Below are 21572 nucleotides of genomic sequence, written 5' to 3'. Positions count from 1 at the left end.
ATAATTCAAGTGAGTTGGGGGCTACCTAAAAGGGCTGATACAAGTGAGAATCAGAGCCTGTCTACTACTTCTCAGACCTTAGCCGACAGAGTAAAACCGAGACGAAATCGATGGTCGCTGGTGGAGGGGAATGGAGAGTGAATTTCCCTAATGGCAGGACAATTACAAGAACTGTTTAGCCTGACCCCATTCCCCAAGATAGGGATGAGGGGACTGAGACCTGGCTCACTGGGCCATGTTTGGCTTGGTAGTTAGCAGCTCCTCTGGGAATGTGGCAACAAAGAGCATGCTCATTTGCTAATGACGGTGAAAAGGAAAGGGGACAAAAGCAGAAGGCAATACTTCAGGGTGAAAGCTGAGATAGATGAGTGACTACCTTGGTGCTGTCCCACTCCTGTGTCTTGATTTGGGTGCGGACTAACTCGTAGGAGGGCTCCATGCTCTCTGTGCTCGGTTTACGATAGCCGGGGATAACATTATACAGCTGGAAGCCGAAGGTCACAAGCCAGCTGTTCACATCTGTGGAGGAGAGATTTAAAAAAGTTAAACATCAGTAAAAATATATTGGATTTAGACAGAAAAGGAGAAAGAGATGAGATTAATTTATTAAAACTGATAAGTTGACATTTTGTAGTTAAGTGGCTGCCTTCTTGAAATGCTCTTCAGTCAGGAGGAGCACTTCATTTGTTTGTAAGAGTGGATGAGCTATCCTGAACACTCAAGACGATGTTGGTGATTCATGTCCAGTCCTGCAGATGCCCCACTAATGACACGCAGCTGGATTCCAGAAACATCATCTGAGCACGTCTGCAGCTAATTATGGACTGTAATTTCATGTCACCAGAGATGTCAACAGAAAGATATTTTTGAACACTCAGTGGGTTCCTCCAACAGTACAATTTTTCTAATGAGATGCGCGGGGAGGCGAGTGACATTTCCAAGATCTAACTCCATGCAATCACGCTAATGCAATCCATCTAAAAGCAGTAGCCAAAACAGTGGTTGTTAGAGCGGCTGCCATCCACTTTTCATGTTATCTTTTTACTAATTATGTTTTTTTTTTTTTTTTTTTTTTTTGGGGGGGGGGGGGGGATAAGAGAAAAGAAGGAATACAAACAATCCAAAAACTGAATACAACCATATATCCTTTTATTCCCATCCCATATTTGTAATTGTTGGGTTTAAGTGTTGGGTTTATCAAATAAAACTAACAAAAAATAAGTTTGGGGGAGAAATACCTGTTCAGTTGCAGGTATTTGTATCCTGCTCCTGTTATTGACAGCAGAGTCACTGCCACGGCACATGGGTGGCAACAGATTGCCAATACAACACTGTGGCGCACAACAAAGCTTTTTTAAACAAGAATTTGTTTGGGAACAATGAAAGGACCACAGCCATTTAGTGAATGGAATTTAAATGTCAGTGCCATCAATCACACAGACCCGCTGCAGTATATCTACGGGTCTGCTTAGTATTCAGAGCCCCTTATGGAGGACTGTGAAGCTGAACGGTGCTCTCATTGGAGGGAAGTTAAATGACTTTGTTGGAGCAAAAGTAGTTGATGGCTGGATCCCAATTAAACAAAAAAGGGGCTTAATTTACCTCTTGTTAAATTGACACACTGCGGAGAAAATGGGAATGGGAAAAAAAAGTACCATATTCCCTACCTATATTATGCAGATAAAACTAAAAAAAAAATTGCAGAATTCCTTTAACTACAGAGAATTTACTGGGTATCGTTAACATAGTTTCCCTTCCAGGCTCTAAGGTTGACGCAACCAGCCCTGGCTATGATTTCTATGAATCCATTGTGCCCTCCTGTTCCCCACTGCGGTGCTTTCACTGTCATTTGTCCTCCCCCTAACACAAAGGAACAGAGAGAATTTCTGTGAAGGATCTGAGTGTTCAACGGCAGAGAGGGCCCGGCCATAAAGCACGGCTCCCTTTGAGCGCTTTCAAAATGATAACCGCTCGGCGCTTGCAGAGGCGGACATGCATGCGAGCACATAAACACACTGAAGCCCAACATCAGCAAGGGAGCTCTTTAACATCTACTAAATTTTTAAATTTAATTTTAACTGAAAATGTGAAAAGAAATAAATCTGATTTAACAAATATATTGGGTTGTTACCCTTCGTACACATTTATACTTCAGGAAAGTTATTTTTTTGGTTCATGATTTATGAATAACTCACTTGAATGGTAAAGTTCTTGTCTCCTCCCATGTTGTAAGTGTATAGAAAATAAATAAAATAATCTCATCATATTTGTCAGATATGATGACAAATATTGGCTACTACAGATAGTTCAGGCTGGGTGAACTATCTGAGGATGAATTACCTGTCATGTAGCACTTTGTCTCCTCATTGTTGCTGAGTGGATTGTTATTCTTAAACATGTACAGGTTGAACGGAACGATGCGATTGTTATTGAGATGACTCCAGATCTCTTTGTCCGGTGTTGTCCAGCGGCCAGCAAGGACATCATAATCCCGTTTGCCCATGTGGACTAGTTTGCTAAGAGGCTCATACAGTCCTCCCTGATAACCAATTATAATCTGAAAGCTGGGATTGGTGTCCAGGTAAACCTCTCCGAATGCCGTGTGCAGAATCTGCTTAATCATGAGGCCTGAACCGCTGAACACAGCGAGAGGAGTGCCGATGTTGTCGCACGCCACGTAAAACTCGTCGCCGCTGCTTAGCTCCATGGCAAATAAGTGTCCCTGTAGATCGTAGTATAGCGAGGCAATCTCAGAGCTGGAGTGGTTGTACATGTGTGTGACCCGAGTGGGGCTGGACAAGTCGGCATAGAAGAACTGCAGGTGGTGGCCTGTGCTGCTTCTGCTGGAAACCCGCCTGCCCAGGCCATCGTAGCGATACTTGATGCTCCACCCACTCACTTTGTTGTATACTTTGGTCAGCAGACCAGCTGAGTTATACTCAAAGTAGTCGTTCCCTCGTTGCTTCAGAAAGCCGTCCTCATCCATTCGGTACGTCACATCTCCCAAGCGCGTGATGCGGTCTCTGATGTCGTAGCGTAGCGGGGTGAGGCGTGCACTGTTCCCAGGGCTGAGGAGGTGCAGGTTGCCGTTCAGGTCGTAGCTGTACCTCCACAAGGGTTTGTCGTTGATGGAGACCACCTGGAGCTGACCGTCAGCATCATACTCATAGGTGTAGCGTGTTGTGTTGGCGTAAGGTCCAACTTTGAGCTCTTTGGCCACTACACGCCCCATGTTGTCATACTGAACCATCATCCAGTACATGAGTGAACGAAAAATCTCATACTGGACCTCCTTCACTCGACCGTAGGCGTCAAAGTGTTTGGTGTGCGTCATCACCGCCGTGGTTATAATTTGATTTATGTCGTAATAAATTACTCCAAATTTGCCAAACTGTTCTGTTTTGCCTGACACGTCATCATAGCGATACAAGTCGATTGGTAGCGGAGTTTCGTTAATGACCGCCTGCATGCTGGTGACTCGGAAGCTGTTGTCGTAGACATAGTCGAATCTTGCATTGACCATGCCCTCCTCGCTGAACCTAAAGATCTGCCTGTCAATGAGTGGGCCGATCTGTCTGTAGCGGATCGTGCAGGTGAAGCCTTCGCTCTGGAGATTGACGGTCTTCAGCATCCCTGCCATCTCGTCGTAGGAAAAACCAATCCGTGTGGTGTCGTAAAGGATCTCCAGTAGCTTGGAGAGCTTGCCGTACTTGTAGATGACCCTGCGACCTGTGCCCAGGTGGGTGGTCTGCAGCAACTGTCCGGCCTCGCTGTAGTCCTGGAGCACCGTTGCGTTGCCTTCAGGTGGTCGGTAGGTGTTTCTGTAGTAGCCAATAGAGCGGGACGTCTCCAAGGTGTGCCGTGCTACGTTGGGCATGGTCACGGAAGACAATCGATCGTTTTTGTCAAATTCGAAGATGTACTGCCTTTGACTGTAGAGAAGCAGTACCATGGACTGCAAGGAGAGAGAAGAAACAAATTATAAGGCAGATGGAACATTTTAACCAAGTGGCCAGTATAGTGTACAGAAACATCTATAAAGCAGGGCTGCTCAAATCCAGTCCTTGAGAGTTATGGTCCTGTAACTTTTAGACGCATCCTTGCTCCAGCAAACCGGGATCAGCTCTTAACAGGTCTGGTAACGAGCCATTTATTTGATTCAGGTGTGTCGAAGCAAGGATCCATCTGAAAGTTGCAAGATAATTGCTATCAAGGACTGCACTTGAGCACCCCTGCTGTAAAGAGTACAAACTGAAGACCCGTAGGTCAAAGCGGGACACACCTCGCAAGGTGATGGGGATCGACTGAGCTAAGATCCTGAGATAACCATATGATGGCAACTCTGCTGAACAGGAACATTGGAAGAGTTGAGGCAGTGATCTCCACACTGGAGAAGTGGCTCCACCAAATACCTAGAGTAATATCTCGCATCTCAGTTTGGAAGATGCGAGATCTTCCAAACTGAGAAGATTTGGAAGATGCATATCTTTGTGGTGGTCTGGTGAAATCAAATACATTAAAATTTTTGTTTGTAACACGGTACATATGATTGTATTTACAATCCCAATAAAATTGTAAATACAATCCAAAACATGCAGCGCTGTGTATTTTCAGATGAAGTTCAAACCAAGAAACTTGAGTTTTTATTCCTCCATTAAGATTTTCTTACATGGTGTCATAAACATGCTTTTTCTCATTTTTTACCTGTGAGCTTTTGTGATCTGAACAGCATGAAGTAACTATTTCCCAACTCAGCAAGGCACATTTTAGAAGCAGTAAATGATGCCTTTAAATCATATACAAGGTTGTCTCTCCAGGTTGCTGAAAAACTTATGATAGGCTGTTAAAAATGTGACTGGCTGTCGTTTCTTATCATAAATGTCTAAGCTGGAGAACAGCAGCTCTTTTTTCTTCTTTCACAATCATACCTTTAATTAGAGAGCAGAAGGCGACATTTCTTGCTGTTCTTTTCATCTGAGCTATTTCTGGTTGAACTTTGCTGCCAGAGTGTGGTAACAAAGAATCATGTCTACAACGCACCAGACACTTTTAATTATGTTTTGGCTGATATTTGTGCAAGAATCTTTATGTGTGCTGCAGATACCAGCTTGGAGAATTGCGAGTTCATCTTTATATCTTCTCTATTGTCTTCTGTCAACTTTTCTATGCACACACGCTTTTATTCATGCATTTTTCTACAATATTTATAACAGCTTTATATTTATTTTCATTAAAAGTTTAAAGGTGCTTACCTTTTCGAGGTAAGTGTAGCTCCAATATTTACCATCAGCAAATATCTGGGACGTGATTCTGCCGTTTACGTCATATTCCATGCGGACAGACATGGTGCCTCTCTGGATCCCCGCCACATGCCCCCCAGAGGAGTAAGTGACGTTAACTCCGTTGAGACGGCTACTTGGAGCCCACAGAGTGGGCCGACCAGCATGATCATAGTGGATTCGTAAAGTGAACTTCCTGTGATCATCATAGACCTTTTCTGTCCTGGTGATCCGATCAAAGTCTAGCGACAGTAGATTCCGGTTATGAACCTAGTGGACAAAAGACAGGAAGTGTTATGAAATTAATGATGTTTGATATTTTGGAAAGAAAGTGGTGCATGACTTTTTAAAAGGAGAAAGTTTAGAAGAAGCACTTGATCATAAAGGAATTATTTTTTTTGTTCTTATTGCAGCCTTTAATTTTAACAGTAGAGCTGTATCTCAAGCCAGCAGGAGCAAAAAAGTAATGAAGAATTTCAAAAATTATTGGTCTGTGTTAAGACACAGTGAAGTATGTTCTATTGTGAGTTAGACATTAGAGTCACATTGATCATCAAAACTCTTTTTCTCTGCACACTGAAAAATACTTATGAGTCACAGATTCTTTTCATTGTAACTTTGACATTTCTGCAAGTTGCAAAAGGAGAAAACAACATCTTTCAATACAACTGTGCAAAGAGAGTAGCTAAGGTGATCTGAGAGAAAACAATAAGCTCCAGTTTCTCTTTGCTCAAATCAGGAAATAAACACCATGAAAAGTGATGACCATAAGATGCAGAATCTTTGCTACGGGTTCAGCACAACAATAGCATTTCATACACTAATCTATTAGCATTTTAGTGATTTTTATTTTCTTTCCAGAAATGGTAAGCAACACAAAAACATTGTATTTTAGTATTTGAATTTAGTTAGCAACTTGCCAACTTCTGATCAACTAGCAAAAGCACTTGATCATAAAGTGCTTCTGCTAAACTTTAGCAGAAGCATCATAGCACAGCCTTTAGACCACACTGTTAGTTTTGTTAGTTAAGTATTGAAGCTGCTGCTCTCAGACAAAATTTCTCCTGAATTAGTTTTTCTAACCAGATAAATTCCCCACATGATTTATGTTATAAACTGAAGTTTTAACTTTCTCTACTTTCATCTTGGATCATTATTATCTAATGCACTGATGCCAGAGCTCAGGGTTATGAATGTCATCACTCTTGGGGAACCTTTGGTTGTGTTCTTGGCAGCCTTGTGCTTGCCTTCTTTCTTGTACATTTTAAAAATATACATTTCTCAATTTCAGACATTGTGTAAAAATGGTGCCTTTCATTAAAGGAATGCATGTAATATATACTTATACAACAAAAATGTGCTGCAGGAGATAGTCATATTGAATCCAACAGGAAACGAAGGGATTAAGAAATGATCCCCATTCATGCTTCAAAGCTTATATCCTTACCCTTTAGGGATATAAGTGCATCAAAGAAAATGCTTTTTGTTGATGTAAATACTTAAAAAGTTTGAGGCTTTAGCTTTAATGAACAGAAAAAAAAATCAGTATTTTTCAGTATTTGACCTGATGCTCACCAGTCAGAGCCGATCAAAGCCAAATTGGCCATTACTGTGTAATGAATGATTTTTCCCACATTAACCTTACAGCATCCTTTGTTTTGTGGCTTGATAAAAATGCCTGACATGGATAAGAAATGTCAGTGGCTCAGAAGTTTGCTTCTGGCTAGTTTCCTGAATCATCCTACTGAGCAGGTCACATGGGGGCTTGCTGAGAAACCCTCCCTTTTTTCAATCTCACTCCGAGGAATGCATGCTTAGGTCTCTCATCTGTGAAGGGACAATTACACCAGAGGCAATTAATGCCACTGATACCCAATTGAGAGGATTACTTTAAGTAAAACCAAGAGAGTTAAGAGCAGGAGCAATCTATGGATATTTAGAGCAAGTCAAAGAAATTCAACTCCAACCCTGAGAAAGATGAAGGTCATTTAGTCAAGAAATGAGAACAGGGGTCTGTGTTGGCATTTGCCTTACTTTCATTTTTAAGAAGCAATGAGATTATCTTTCAGATTTATCCTGACACACATTGGTACCTCTGCAATGCAAATGTCAGGTAATATAGCGTGTAAGGTAGCATTGCAGCTAGGTATTTCAACCTTCCAAATTGCTTTTTTTTTTTTGACCAAAAGCATTTACAAATTGGTGTATTTTACTCAAATAATTTGGATTCATATTACACAGAAAAATCAAAGAATTTGACCGGGTCAACCAACACAACTCAATCCTAGGTATGTTTTAAATATGCATTAACAGGCATTAGTCCACCTCTGCAGTCTGGTGGGTTAAAGAGGAATTTATGTGCAACGGATGAAATTTAACAAACCAAACCGCAATACGTGATGTTGATGAAGTTGAAGAAACATAATTCTTCCAAGACAATCTACCATGTGCCTTAGGGTTTCTTTTATGGGAAAGAAAAAGGCCGTTCCATATCTACTGAGACACTTCAGTCCTTAGTGTCTCAAACTATTTCCAAGGCAACAGAGCTCTACTTTCTGTTAGAGAAAGTTTATCATGCCGCATGAGCTGATTTCCAACAGACTCATCTCATAGAGGTGAGAAAGGAAAGAAAAGCATCTGACAGCAGAGATCCAAAGATCCCACGAGAACAGAAGCCCACTCATGGGGAATAATTTTCAAATTGGATGCCGTCTCTTAAGGGAATATCTCAAAGGAAATAAGTGAGAGGAAGCAAAAAATAAGAAGATAGTTGCAGCTTACTACACTCACAAAGGTAGATTTCTAACTGTTCTGTGAATAACATATTACCGGGACATCACATCTCCAAATCAATAGGAAAGATTTTTGCATCAAATGACAGTCTAAGTTTGTCATTTTACAAATCTGCCTTTAATCATTTCTGGTGATTTATTTAGTCCTCTGGGTGTTTTCCTCAATAACAACAGTTATGTTGTTTTTCACTGCAGTAAAGGAAAACATTTTTCTAACTTGTATCTCTTTTGAACTCCACATGATAAGGCACTATGATAATCCTAAGCTGTTATGACATAGGTCTCAGCTTTGTCTCTGTTTTGTATTCAGTGATGAAGAGGATAAAGAGCACTGCGATGGTAAAGCAGCAGCCCAGAGGGTTCTCTCATTATTGTAAATTAACAACCTGCCCAATCTAAGAGGAGGGTTTGTTATCGTTGAGGGATACGGTCACTGTGCCTCATGAATGTAAATCAAAAGGGAAGTCTGAGGAGGGGATGGAGAGCCTGAAAGGGACGCGAGACAGCAGAAAAGGAAGAAAAGCAGCCTTTTCAGAAATGCAAAATCCAGCGAGTGTAGTTCCACAGTGTAACAAAGACGGTCAGAGGAACAAACTGGAAGTCAGACAGAAGGAACCTGCTTTCCCCTGTCGCCTCTGCTCACAACAGATGTCTGTGAAGTCGGAGCTAAGCAGCTGCATATCTGTTTTGTATTCCGACGCCCCCACCCTGCGACCCTCCAGCCGCACGCTGCAACACTCTCACCCTGCTGCCCACATAATATCACTTGACATGTCACTCAAGGTCGCTCAATGATTCCAGCTTCGTTCATCCCCTCTGTATTTGCCATTAGGCCTGCTCCCATTTCACAACACAACCCTGGGGGGCCGTTGTCTGTAACGTACATTAGACGCTTTCGCTTCCAAAGGAGACGACAGGACCATTAAATGAACAGCCAATGACAGAAAGTGGCACCTCCCCATTAGCAGTGTTGCCTCCCAGAAACAGAGGAGACAGTCTAAACCAAGTTTCTATTGGCTCTACATGGCCAAGACATGCAGAGCATTATTATGCTTTGCCAACGGGTTCCGGTTTAAAACACACTTGTTGGTTGTCTGTGAAGATAATAATTTGGTCTCATATTATTTAACTGAATTTCAATTCAGATATGATAGCTACAAATCAGAGCAAAAAGATGGGTCAGAGTTGTTACCCAGCATCTGTTTAATATCAGAAAAAGACTAAAAAAGGCTTAGCATGAATGTCAATGTGCTGCTGAGAACAGTTTGAGAACAGTAGTGAACAAACAGCCTCATAAGGAGCAAGGTGCACAACATGAATTAAAGTGTGGCGAAAAATGAAGCAGGATTAAATGATAAAACAGTTTCCTATGCTTTAAGCATTGAGAAAAAAATAGAAACGGCACCAAAACAAACACGTCAAGACTTGGTCATCCACCTAAACTGTCAGGCTGAAAAAGGAGAGTGCTACTTATAAAAGCGGCCAAGACACCGACGGTAACTGGAGCAGCTGCAGCAATCCACAGCTCAGGTGGGAAAAATGTTGAAAACTATTAAGCAGGTGGCTAACAAAAAAAGAAACCAAAAGGAAGTCTTATATGTGTCATTCTAGCAGACACTTTATTGCATTTTCTTTTTTATCTTCCCTCCAGCTTTCTAAGGGGGCCCTAGTTCTTCCAGGTGGCTCCCACTTTGATAAACACTGGTTTAAATCAAATCAAATCAGCTGTTTCGACGGTCATGGGGTCTAAGCTAAAGGAGTCCTGTCAATTACAGTACTCAGAGAAAGCTTTTCTTAGAGTGCAGTTAGCATGCTAAAAGGCCAACGTCTGTAAGGTAGAATCCAGTGAAAGTCTTGATCTAAATCCAATTAAGATTTGGTGGCAAGACTTGAAAAAGATGGCAGAAACATCCCATAAAAAAAATAATCCTAGTTGCACAACATACTAACATACAGATCTTCTTACTCTTCTTACTCAAAATGTGCACCACATTTTATTTCAGAAACATTGCAAAATCAAGACATTTAGCAGCTTATGTAAAAGAAATGTAAAATGTGTTAAAAGGGTTTGAATACTTTTCAAGTTGTTCAGACCATGAGGTAGTTTTACGTGACAAACCTGTGATTATGAGGGATATAACAAAAACACCTCAACTTTAACTGCTGTCCACAACTCAGTCTTATAGCCGTAGTTTGAAATGTTAAACTAATAAATCCGCTGATATGCGAGCGTGATTTTATGTCGTCAACCTTTACAGCAAACAGCAGTAAAGGAGGTTTTTCTATATAACAATGGCTCCACCATACAGGTTGTTCATTCAACCAAGATTATGATGCCCAGAAAAATGCAGTTTCTGTTCTTCAGCACCAAATCTGAATGAGTTTATGGAGAAATTTTGAAAAATGGGACTACTACTATTACTACTACTACTACCAATAATAATAATAATAATAATAATAATAATAATAATAATAATAATATACAATAGGTTGATGAGGGAGGGACTCATGAAGTCAACTTTTATTATCCTAAACTCACAAGTAATCAAAATTGTACATTTTCACAGGAAAGTGATTTTATTTGTCAGTTGACATCAAACTCAGGATAAATCAGGAAGCCATAACTATGAATTTTCGTCAGAAAGCAAGAAGATTTTAGATGGTATTTCAGACTCACTTTAAAGCTTTATACTGGGTTATAACTGGGAGCAGGAGAAAAGCAAATGTACTAGCCTGAGGATTTATCTTTCTTTTTTTATTTAAAGGTGGGCATTTATAGATGAATGAACAAATGAATGAATGAAATTTACACAGTCTCCATGCCAGCAGCACATGGTATCGTTTGTGTTTGCTCCCTCAGCCATAATAAGAGCTTCTGTCTCGTATTGCTCATGGATGAAATTTTAATATAAGAGTTTGCTGGAGTGCTTCTAGAGAGTAAATAACAACAGGGGGACTTTGGCAGCAACTCATTCTTATGTGGCCAGATTTGTTCAGCAGCTTCAAATGGTCCTTATCCAGCTGGAATCTCACAGGGCACAATTCAGAAAAAAAAATAAAAATGATGGTGCTTTTTTCCCCCGCTTTGTAGCACAGTACAACGCAGCTCTTCTTTGAGCTGGTTTTCCTGCTCCATTGTCAACTGCGGACAGCACACCCTGCATATGGAGGATCAGCTGCTCATCATGTCAGAATGAGATGTAGCACAAACACATAATTTACCTTCGTAAGTTTATGACAAAACAACACATTTATTTAACATGTTTAGCTAAACAAGCAAAGTAATACTTATTTTGAAGTAGTAAAAGAAAAACTTCTGCTGTGAGGCGTATTAACATATCATACCTATGTTTTACAGTAATTTCAATCTGTAACATCTCATAGAACGTTCTGGAGTAACCACATTTGTATTTGGCCTTATGGAGCAAAATAATAGTGCACTGCTCCTCGCTTACCTGTTTCAGTCCACTGCCAGTCACTCCTACACTTTTCAATTATTTACAAGAAAGAAATTCAGCTGTTTCGACGGTCATGGGGTCTAAGCTAAAGGAGTCCTGTCAATTACAGTACTCAGAGAAAGCTTTTCTTAGAGTGCAGTTAGCATGCTAAAAGGCCAACGTCTGTAAGGTAGCCAACTTCAGCTTTGCTACATAAGCATAAATCTCAGCTGCTACAGCTGCTTTATGTAGTCCAAAGTGTCATAAAGTGATAATACCCACATAATAAGCACTTTGACCTAAAACTGCAATTAAATTCAGAGTGTATTTATTCTGTCTTCCTCCAGTCTTGTATCCATCTGACAAATAAAAGTCAGCTTTTATGCGGAAACTTCTTTATCTTACCAATTCTGAGCTAATAAATTATTGTAATTTATTAGGTGAAAGATGATATATAAATAAAACAATGTCAGTTTTGCAAAGCTGTGTTCTTACCCTCAATCTGCGTCCATATACGGTGACTTGACCACGAGCCTGCTCCTTCCTCTGTCTCCACTCCACTAGGTTGAGGCCATTGTCAATGGCCAGGGTAATGTTCCTCTTGCTGACAGTGGGGTTGACCGTCCCGGCCAGCAGGTGGGGCTCGGTATACAGAGAGACTTCCATACCGTTGGCAAGAACAAGCCGCAATGAACCGTCCAAACCAATAAAGTAGCTGTTCCGAACTTGTTCTGAAGACGTAGAGAAGATATTAGAAGTGTTACAAGGGAAGAAACAGTCTAGCTGATGTAAGAGGAGCATATCTAATATTTCTTTCTGTGAGGCACAAGTATAATGACCTAAAATGGCCGCGCAGCAAAAAGGAAAGCCTTTAGCGGCAGTATTTAACCGAACCACTGTGGTAACGTTGAGTCTGTGACAACAAAGATCAATAGTGTGAGGTTTCAAAGCACCAGTAAAGTAAAATTTTACAGCTGTTGCAGCAGCCTGGAGGATACTGAGAGATGAAAACTATCAAAGCAGCTAGCTTGCCTGTGGCCACAGAGAAGGCAGGGCATGCACATTCGCACAGATTCACAGGGGATAAATCTGAACCCGCCTGCTTCTTTCCCTGGGTGACAGCCGCCTATGTTCCACTTCAAGACCAGTTAGTAATGTTACCTCTGAGTATCTTATAGACGTCCACCAAGAAAGGTATTGTTTTGCCTTTTTCTAAAGATACTAAAAAGAGTAGCCTATGTCCAGTTATATTTTCCTGAATCTAATCAAAATAACTGCACACTGGCATATTTTGGAGTAGTTGTAAACATGGTTCTGCTATTTTTCCTTGCTTTGGGCAAGCAATGATCACCACTGCTACAAAGTAAATGTAACTGGTGATATTATTTTTAAGATAAGAAAACTTTTCACTAGTAAACCATGACCCCTCTTATTTTTCCTGTGGCTTAAGAGAAAATAAAAATGGGAATTGTTCATCTAGAGTTTCTCTTCCAATCAGTTTCACACATTGTTGAAATAATTATGAAAACAGAAACAAAACATGTTATATTGTCACCGGCATGGGGATGCTGTACATAGATAGCAGTGTATTAATTAGATTAGTTTCTGGTGCTACTATAGTTATAAACAAATGCATAAGTCAGGATCATTCAACAGAAGCTTTTAGTTTGATCAACAGTGAAGTGAAGATTTTCATCTTATGTTTCAGAAAGGATAAGTTCAGATTCTGATCATGAGGAACAGGTTAACTAACAGCTAAAAATCACAGCTATTAATGATCAATTAGTGTCAAGTCAGATTAAACAAGATGTGTTTATTGCCACAGTGCATTACAAAATCTCCACTCAGTTGTATTTTTCACCAATTTTCCTGGAGGGCCTAGTAAGGACCACCTACACTGTTTCCTGATTCATTTTTTATGACATAAAATCAATTTTTATGTTTTCCTTTCTGGGAAATGGATGCTCACTAACACATGTTCTTAAAAATAGAACAGAAAAGAAATACGGCTTTGATTACGGGCGATGATTTAAAAGCAGTCACACACCAGGCGTTGTACCATTTATAAAGGTTTTCTGAGATTTGTACCCAAGTCATCTGCCTTTGTCTCAGTGTTGTAAAATGAGGGCAAATTTAATTTCCTCTGCAACAAAAGTGTGAATGAATTGCGTCTGAAAAGGTCAAAACCTGATATCAAACACAAAGTCATGCTGGTTCTATTCATCCACTTCATTGCTGTTTTGAGGTTGAAATTCCTTTGTATTGCTTTAGCTAAAGCTGTTTAAAGTCTGGCCTCCCAAAGTACAGATTGAGCCACAGGGTACTCCCATTGCAGCAAGTTCTCAAAGAGGGTCAGTCTGTGAAGACAGCTATTTTTCCCCTAGCTCTTTTCTTGAAACCAGTTTGCCTTGAGGCTTCCTACATGGAGCTGCAGGCCTTCCTGAGTTAAAGCAGGAGTTAGACACCACTGTTACCACAGCTCCAAGACTCATGGTGCGCTTCAAAATTTGGTGAATATCCATCCATCCATTATCTAAACTTGCTTATCCTTGCAGAGTTGCAGGGAGGCAGGTGCTTATCTCCAGCAGTCGATGGGCGAGAGGCAAGGTTAGGCATACTGCTAGTCCATTGCAGGGAATTCATTTCTTGTACAGCCAAAACTGCTGTAATTTAAGCATGAATATGTAATTTACTACAATCAGGCAATCTTTACAAGTAAGTAACCTGCTCAGTAAGGAGAAAAACTGAGGCCATCCTTGGGGCAAAGTCTCAACAGCACCAACGTCACTAAAGATATAACTTTTGGAGTTTAACTTCAAAGAGAATCTAGTGTACGCCATGACCAAACAGTCTCGACGAGGTGCTTAATTTATGAGGAGAGGAACACATCTCCTGTCAGAACAACTCTTCACCCTTTACTTTTTTAAGCATAGACTGTGTTTTCCAACTGAAAAACCTTTTTAAAATCATTAAAAAAAGAGATGTTTTAGTAAGTTATTTTGGTCACTCAACCATTATACTTGGGCAAAATGCTATTTTACTCATTCTGCTTTTTCTGTGAAAAACGACATTAGAAATGTGGACTGGACGCTGACATTAACGTTGCGGGCGTCGTTGCTTACTGCAACATGTTCTGCATTGAAGTGGCATTTTAAGCTTGAATAATTTCTCTGTCTCCTGTTAGCACAACTTACACATACAATACTTTTTTCCAGCGTCCCATCAGATTGCTTTTGAAGTAAAATTGATCCCCCAGAGGATAAAGAAAGGCATCTTTGTTGTCCATTGCTATTGGTTGTGTGTCATATTTGAGGGCGTACCAGAAACACAAAAACACAAAAGTTCCAGTTGGAAATTTTGTATGTGAAAGAAACAAAAAAGGCGATCAATGGCGTTAACCCTTTTATCACATTAAAATATATCTCATCTAATCCCCACTAATTCCCAAGTGTTCCTAGTTCATATGCTGGTTTATCACCTCAGATCCCAAAAATCCATTTGAGATTCAGGGTGTAACATGACGTGAAAATGTTTGTTTATTGTGTGAACACTATCGGATATTACTCATGCAATCGCATTTTATTCTTTCAGATCCATGTTTCAATAAAGATCACAATTTAATGTAAATACTAAGTTTGTCACAATGTGACTGTGTCAACGAATTTGGGTCTGAGACAAAAAATTGACTCCCATCACGGAGACACTCACCTTGCAAAAGTGTGTAGAAGTTGCCAGAGGCAGACAGGTTGGTGGTGACTGTGATATCCTCTCGATTGGAGCCCTCCGTCTGGATGCGGACCGAACTGTCGGCTTCTGTGCGGTAACTGCTCACTCTGCCGGTGGGGTAAGTGATGTTGGTTAATCGCCCGTAACCGTCGTACCTACGATAGAGAATATTTGAAATAAGGATCAACTGTAGGGAACAGAACCAATTTAAAAGAGAAATGACATCTACTTCAGCAATTATAACTTCCTTGTTAAAAAAATATTTCAGTGGTAGCTTTTTTTCTTCCTGGTGTCACAAATAGAAAAAGTGATTAGAAGAAGGAAGCAAATGAACCAGTGTGGAAAGGAAAAGATAATAAACTCAATATTTATTGTCATGGCACAACAAGCTTTAAAAGTAAAATTGTCTGAGGAGTAATTATACAACCATATAATTTTGAAGCTTTTATCTTTTTCAACATTACATGGGAAAAAACATAAATACAATTACTTCATAATGCCTAACTTCTAATGATAGAAACCTGTAATCAAGCATTGCTTGAATAAATCTTTCTACCTTTTATTGCAAGATTTTTCTGCTGATTTCAAATGGCCTGCACATTCTTTTAACCTCAATAAATGCTCAATTAAACTAAAACAAAGTAGTGTTTTTAAATAATTATGTTGGTCTTTCATAATAATATAATGATGAAGCTGTTGTTTGATCTTGCTGTTTATATAAAGCCATCTGCACTTACATTGGGGTCTCATATGAGGCAGCAGGAGATAATGTTCATGTAAAACAGGGTTCACTGATGAATGCTATGTCAGAATTTGGAGTGTGAATAAGTATTTTTATCTGTTTGAAATACCTACAATCAGCAAAAGTGTTTTAGTTAACAAAAAATCTTTTTCTGAAGTAACACGTCTATGGCAATTTTCCAGCTACCTTTAATTCAGTGGCTGTTGGATAATATGGCAGAACTCCAAAGTTGCCTCAAATGTCCGCTTTTGTTAGTTGTGTTTGAAATGCTACAGGAGAAAGGGGTAAACTTCTTCTAAAGAGAAAGATTTCACAGCAAAGGTGAGAAAGCACACACCTTCTCGCATTTGGAAAACATCTTATTAGCTTAAAAGATTAGCAACATCACCTAATCTCATTATGCAGCCTATGAAAAAGGAGCACTGAAGTGCAAATCCTCAGAGATGCTGTCTCTCTCTCTCTAGCCTACAAATCAGCTCATCACATACAAGAACATGAGTGGCCAGATTGTTTCATTCTGCTCAGAGAGCACGTCGCCATCGAACAATTTGAAATCTTTCAGATTGCCTGTTTGAGGAGTGAGTGAGCAGTGCATTACTTAGAATGAAGACTTTTATCTGTGCACTGAATACGTATTAGAACGCCCTCCTCTATGTTGCTGCCTGCTACAATAAAGCCTCTAATAAATGAGATGGCGGGTGCTGGTTTACAGATATTTCCTCAGTGCTCCCATCTCAAATGTCTAATATGGAAAGGAAGAGTGGGAGAAGGATCATCTCAGAGAGATAAATGTTATCTGATCCAAGCCGGTGCAAGGCACTGAGATTCATGCACATTTCTTCCACTTCAGGAAATAGAAAATAGCACCGTAATTAGCATCTAAGCATATGATCCTCCCTGCGTTCATCTTGTAAACAAACTTAAGCGTTGAAAGCATACATTACTCATGATCTAAATTGTACATTCTAACTGCTTAATTTATTCAACTAGTTTGCTTTTCTCACAAAAGTCCAGTAGACAAATCTTATTCACATTAGGTGGCTTGATCACTGACCTACACTCTCTTTGTCTCAATTATAAGCCGTGAGCTAGCTAGCTGAGCTGCTAATGGCTGCTGCCTGCCTCGGCTCAGCTGCCCATTAGTTTGCTTTCTCTGAACAAGAGGGGCACACAGGGGCAGGGTGCTCAAAAGAAGAAGAGAACTGTTTCCCCATGGTTGGCCATGAGTCTATTCGGATCGCATCAGCTCTGTGTGACAATGCTAACTCCATGACCTTTCACGCTAGGGCCCAACAATAGGCCAACACTTCATGTCAGCATCACCTGCAGCACAGTAAATGTCAATTTTACGCGGGGCTCTCTTATTTTGCTTTTTTGCTTGCTTCCTTGAATTTGAGGGCATATAAAAAAAAAAAACTCAAAGCTTATTGTTACGATACATCAGCTAAAGCTAAATACTTGAGCGTGTATGTGGCAAATTCAAGACCTCTGGGCTAAATATAGCTCTCCATAACTATTTCTGTGGAAACAGAACTTCAGCATATCACTTATGTTCTTAAATGTTTTATTAATCAGTTTGCATTTGTATAGCACCAAAATTCTTCAGTGTGAAAAAAATAAGAACTACTTCTTGAATGCATAGAAAACTGTAACATTTTAATAGTTTGTTAATATGTGGTTTTATCAATACATTCTGCCACAATCAGCCTTTTGAAGACATTAATAGTCATTAATGTGGCCCAAAATGAAAATGAGTTCGACATTGCTGCTTCAGACAACTCTGTAGCTATATTACGCCACAGAGGCATAATATAGCTTTTTTCAACACCTCTCTCCATTTCTATTGGCTGTTGAAATTATTGCACTGCATCCAAGCTGAGAGGAATGTGGCCAACAGTTTCAATTAGTATTTATTAATATGCATCAGATCTGCTGTGTTTAACTTAGTGTGTGATATCCACATTTTTAAGGACTATTAATGCTTGTATATTACTTATGTCAAGAAAATAAAAATATTATCCACATAAACTTTCTATTTTATAGTAAACACTGTTTTGTTTTCTTGAAAAAAATCTTTTTTTAAATGACGAGACAAATTATTGCAGAAATACAATGAAATTGTATTTGACCTCAAACCACTTTGATTAACAATAAATACTTGGATCACAGTTCAAACTGTAGGAAGATACTCTACTCAAAAGAGACACTAAAGTCAGTCGCACAGTAGCCCTCCAATTTCCTACAGTTGGTCTCAAAGTTCTCTTCATCAAAGCCCTCACAATTATCACCATTAGCAGCCATAATTTGTTGTATGATGTTTATAGTAGAGTGTAAAATATGCGACAGTCAGAGGTCACTACAATATCCACTTTTAAACAGATGCAAACCTGCAACACATGAAGATATTGTCCCATGTGTTTTAAAATCATCCTCTCTGAGATGCTCTCAGGTTGACAGACACAGTCAAAGGTTTTCAGGAACATTGATTGTAGTGATAAAATTATCAAAGGGTCAGAAGTGTGTTTGTGAATACCATAAATGTCAATGGAAGTGAGGTTGCCCAGGGTTGCAATGAAAAGAAAATTCAGCAGACATCTTTTGTTCCCTAGTCAACTCTGAGTCTTATATCTGCACCTAATGAGAATATCCTTTGATCTACACAGCACGGGATATAACCACATAATTATTAATACCAGCAAATGTTTAGCAGGGCACTTTGTTAGATGGAGATAAATGGTGGTTTTGATGGCAGCGAATTCTGCGTCAGACCCTCAGGTGGTGTTCTGACCTTCAACGCTAATTATTCAAGGAAAAACAAATGCTCTTTATTTGGTCTAAATAAAACATGGATGAACTGATTTGCCTGCAGGCAAAAACAAAGTTATTGCTTGACTTGAAAGACAAGAAGCAGGACATTGAGTAATTGAATCTCTCCTTTGTTTCAAGCAGGCCATAATGTGCAACTTTCAAAGGAAAATACAAACCCCAAAAATACAAAGGTGGATATTTTTTAGGAACAAAAGTTCTTGTAAATATGTTAATCCAGATTTATTTATTTCAATGCATTAAAAATATTCAAGGCAACTTTCTGCTTTGCATATTGTTGTATGGCTGTCATGGTAAAAGGAACAGATTAAAAACAAACAAGTTAACTTGATGGTCATTTATATGCATTTGAAGAAAAAAAAATAAACAAAATGAGGTGCTGTTATTGATGTGCATTACCAATTATAAATGCACATTTTTTTCTTGTGATGTTACAATGTAAATGTGTTTTTCCAAATAACTATTTTATTTACAAGTATACAAAAGCCACATTTACTACCACCACTAGGCAATCCTGTTTATAAAAAATGCATTTTTAAATCTTTAGCTGATCAGACAATGTTATATTCCTTCTTTTGGGATAATTGGAGTGCATAATAATAAAGTGTTTTGAATTCTGGACTGAAAACCAGTGGTCAATCAGTCCTTTACACTAGACAATCAACATTTAAAGATGCCTAAAGCATTAAATAGGAGAAAACACAACTGAAATAATAGTGGAGGACCTCATTCAATATTAATTTAACCTTTTTTTCCCTTTGAAAACATCATCACTGATGTTTTATATCAGTAAACAGATTGCCTTTTTTTTCTAACATTTAACATCAAACTGGAATATTCTTAAGTGCTACACTTATTCTCCATGTCAGTTTATTCACACAAACAAGAAATTCTGACCCTGAAAACAAACTGTTCTTATTCCATCTTTAAAAAAATCTTTTGTGCAACCTCTGCTCTATGATCTTGCTGTTTCTTTACGCATAAGCAAAGGTTGCGGCTCGGATCTAATAATAACCGCAACTGTTTTGCAGAACGTCAAAAAATATATACTTAAAATTCCAAACACCTAGTGTGTGTTTTGTGGCCAGAGGCAATTTTGTCTACCTCTAGAAATGCAAATATTTGGGTGCATTACTGCTTTCCACTATCATTCGAAGCATCTCAGGTGACAGCCGAATCAAACACAGGTGATAAATGTGTGTGCATATTAAATGGAGCGTCTGAGTACATGTCAAAGTTACATTTAACTAGTGAGGTGTGACAGATGTCTGAATGGCAAATCTGCTTAATCACATGTTTTGGGATGACATCCTGTTAGCACAGTTCCCACCTTTTGATACAGCATGTTAGGATAAGGGACAGGCTGCTCAGCACAAATCATGAGAACATGAAATCCTGCGCTCATATACCGAAGAGTGTGGGAGGGTTTTCAATTGTTCCCACTCAATGTGTGGTTCACCTCAGCCAATTACTACCTCTGGCTATTCTATTACGACTACATTAATCAGCCTGCACATCCCTACGGGTTAAAATTTTCTACCGAGCAGATGCATCTCTATCCATCCTGTATCCAACAACAGAGGGTCTGCAGTCTGTCACTGCAAGGACGGGTGCAGATGAGTAACATATCACCCGGTAATCCTATTTGGTATGATAACAGCAAATAGGATTACACTCATACTTCCACAGGTCTTGCATTTTCACGGACTTGACATCCAGCCATAAGAGGGGAGTTCATATGCCAAAAACACTAAATTCAGTCTTCTTCGAAAACGTCTTAACATGGGATGACAAAAAAGAATCAAAAGCTGAGATGGAGGCATAAGTCTGTTACTCTCACACTGAAATTTCACAATCTTTACCTCGTCTAATTTGGGGTGAAAGTAAGGCAGTAAGTGCAAATCAGTCGAATAAAATCACTTACTTATTTGGTGAGAATCCCTGATTAAAAATTCCCAAGCCTGTTCGGCTTCTGATCCACAGAATAACATTGGAAGACACTTGTAACCCCACATATCACTGATTTCAGTGATATGTGGGGTTAGTTTAACCACCCAGGACATCCCTTTTATCTTTTAAAACTTTTCTCACATAGGAAGCAAATTCTTTTTTTTAATTTTTTTTTACCTATTTTGTAGTCAAGAGGTGATCTCTAGACAATGTGGCTTAATGTTTAATCAGTGTGAAATTGTAGTGGAGTAGTAAACAGCTTTCAAGATAATTGTATTAATTGTATTCATATCTAAATGTGGTTTAAATGAATTTTGGGTGAATTTGATAAAAGTCAATGCCTTAGTTTTAGTTATATTTAGATAAAATGTAAACTAATGGGTCAAATTTTAAACATATTTTTTGACCTACATAAAGATTAATTCCTAGTTCACACAGAAGATAAATGCAACCCATATCCAACTTTCCCACAATTTGTCACAATATTAGATTTGTGCCACTTCCAAATATGTTACAAAATTGGATTCATATGCAATGGTTTTTAAATCATTTGCAGTCTCAATGGTCATACTGCATTTTATCTTCATCACTGACATAATTCTGCACCAGAGGAAGCTAGACATGGTAAACCTTAACATAAACAATGACTGAAAATAACAAAATTATGAAAGAAGTTTGCATCACTGAAACATAACATGATAACCCCACCAATCCTGATTCCTATTACGAGTCTAAACAATCTTCTCTACAGGAGGTGCAGTTAATGCACCACAAACGCCCATTGCTAACTTCCTTTATTTTGTCCCATAATCTTGTAACA

The 21572-nt window shown here is 39.2% G+C and overlaps 1 protein-coding gene across 3 annotated transcripts in view; it reads right to left on the bottom strand.

Annotated features, from left to right (window-relative positions):
• Positions 1–21572, bottom strand: part of tenm4 (teneurin transmembrane protein 4) — a 212380-nt gene that overhangs the window by 7249 nt on the left and 183559 nt on the right. For all 3 annotated transcript variants that reach the window (XM_055028139.1, XM_055028140.1, XM_055028141.1), the window contains 5 exons: positions 15217–15389; positions 12004–12239; positions 5253–5549; positions 2341–3955; positions 377–519 (listed from right to left, as the gene is read on the bottom strand). In XM_055028139.1, the coding sequence (XP_054884114.1) occupies positions 377–519; positions 2341–3955; positions 5253–5549; positions 12004–12239; positions 15217–15389 (2464 nt within the window). The remainder of the gene's footprint in view (positions 1–376; positions 520–2340; positions 3956–5252; positions 5550–12003; positions 12240–15216; positions 15390–21572) is intronic.

The sequence above is a fragment of the Poeciliopsis prolifica genome, unplaced genomic scaffold (genome assembly GCF_027474105.1).
Source record: "Poeciliopsis prolifica strain line A6 unplaced genomic scaffold, Auburn_PproV2 SCAFFOLD004, whole genome shotgun sequence".
Lineage (NCBI taxonomy): Eukaryota > Metazoa > Chordata > Actinopteri > Cyprinodontiformes > Poeciliidae > Poeciliopsis > Poeciliopsis prolifica.
Note: the sequence above shows the minus strand (reverse complement) of the source record. Positions and strands in the feature narration are given on the sequence as shown.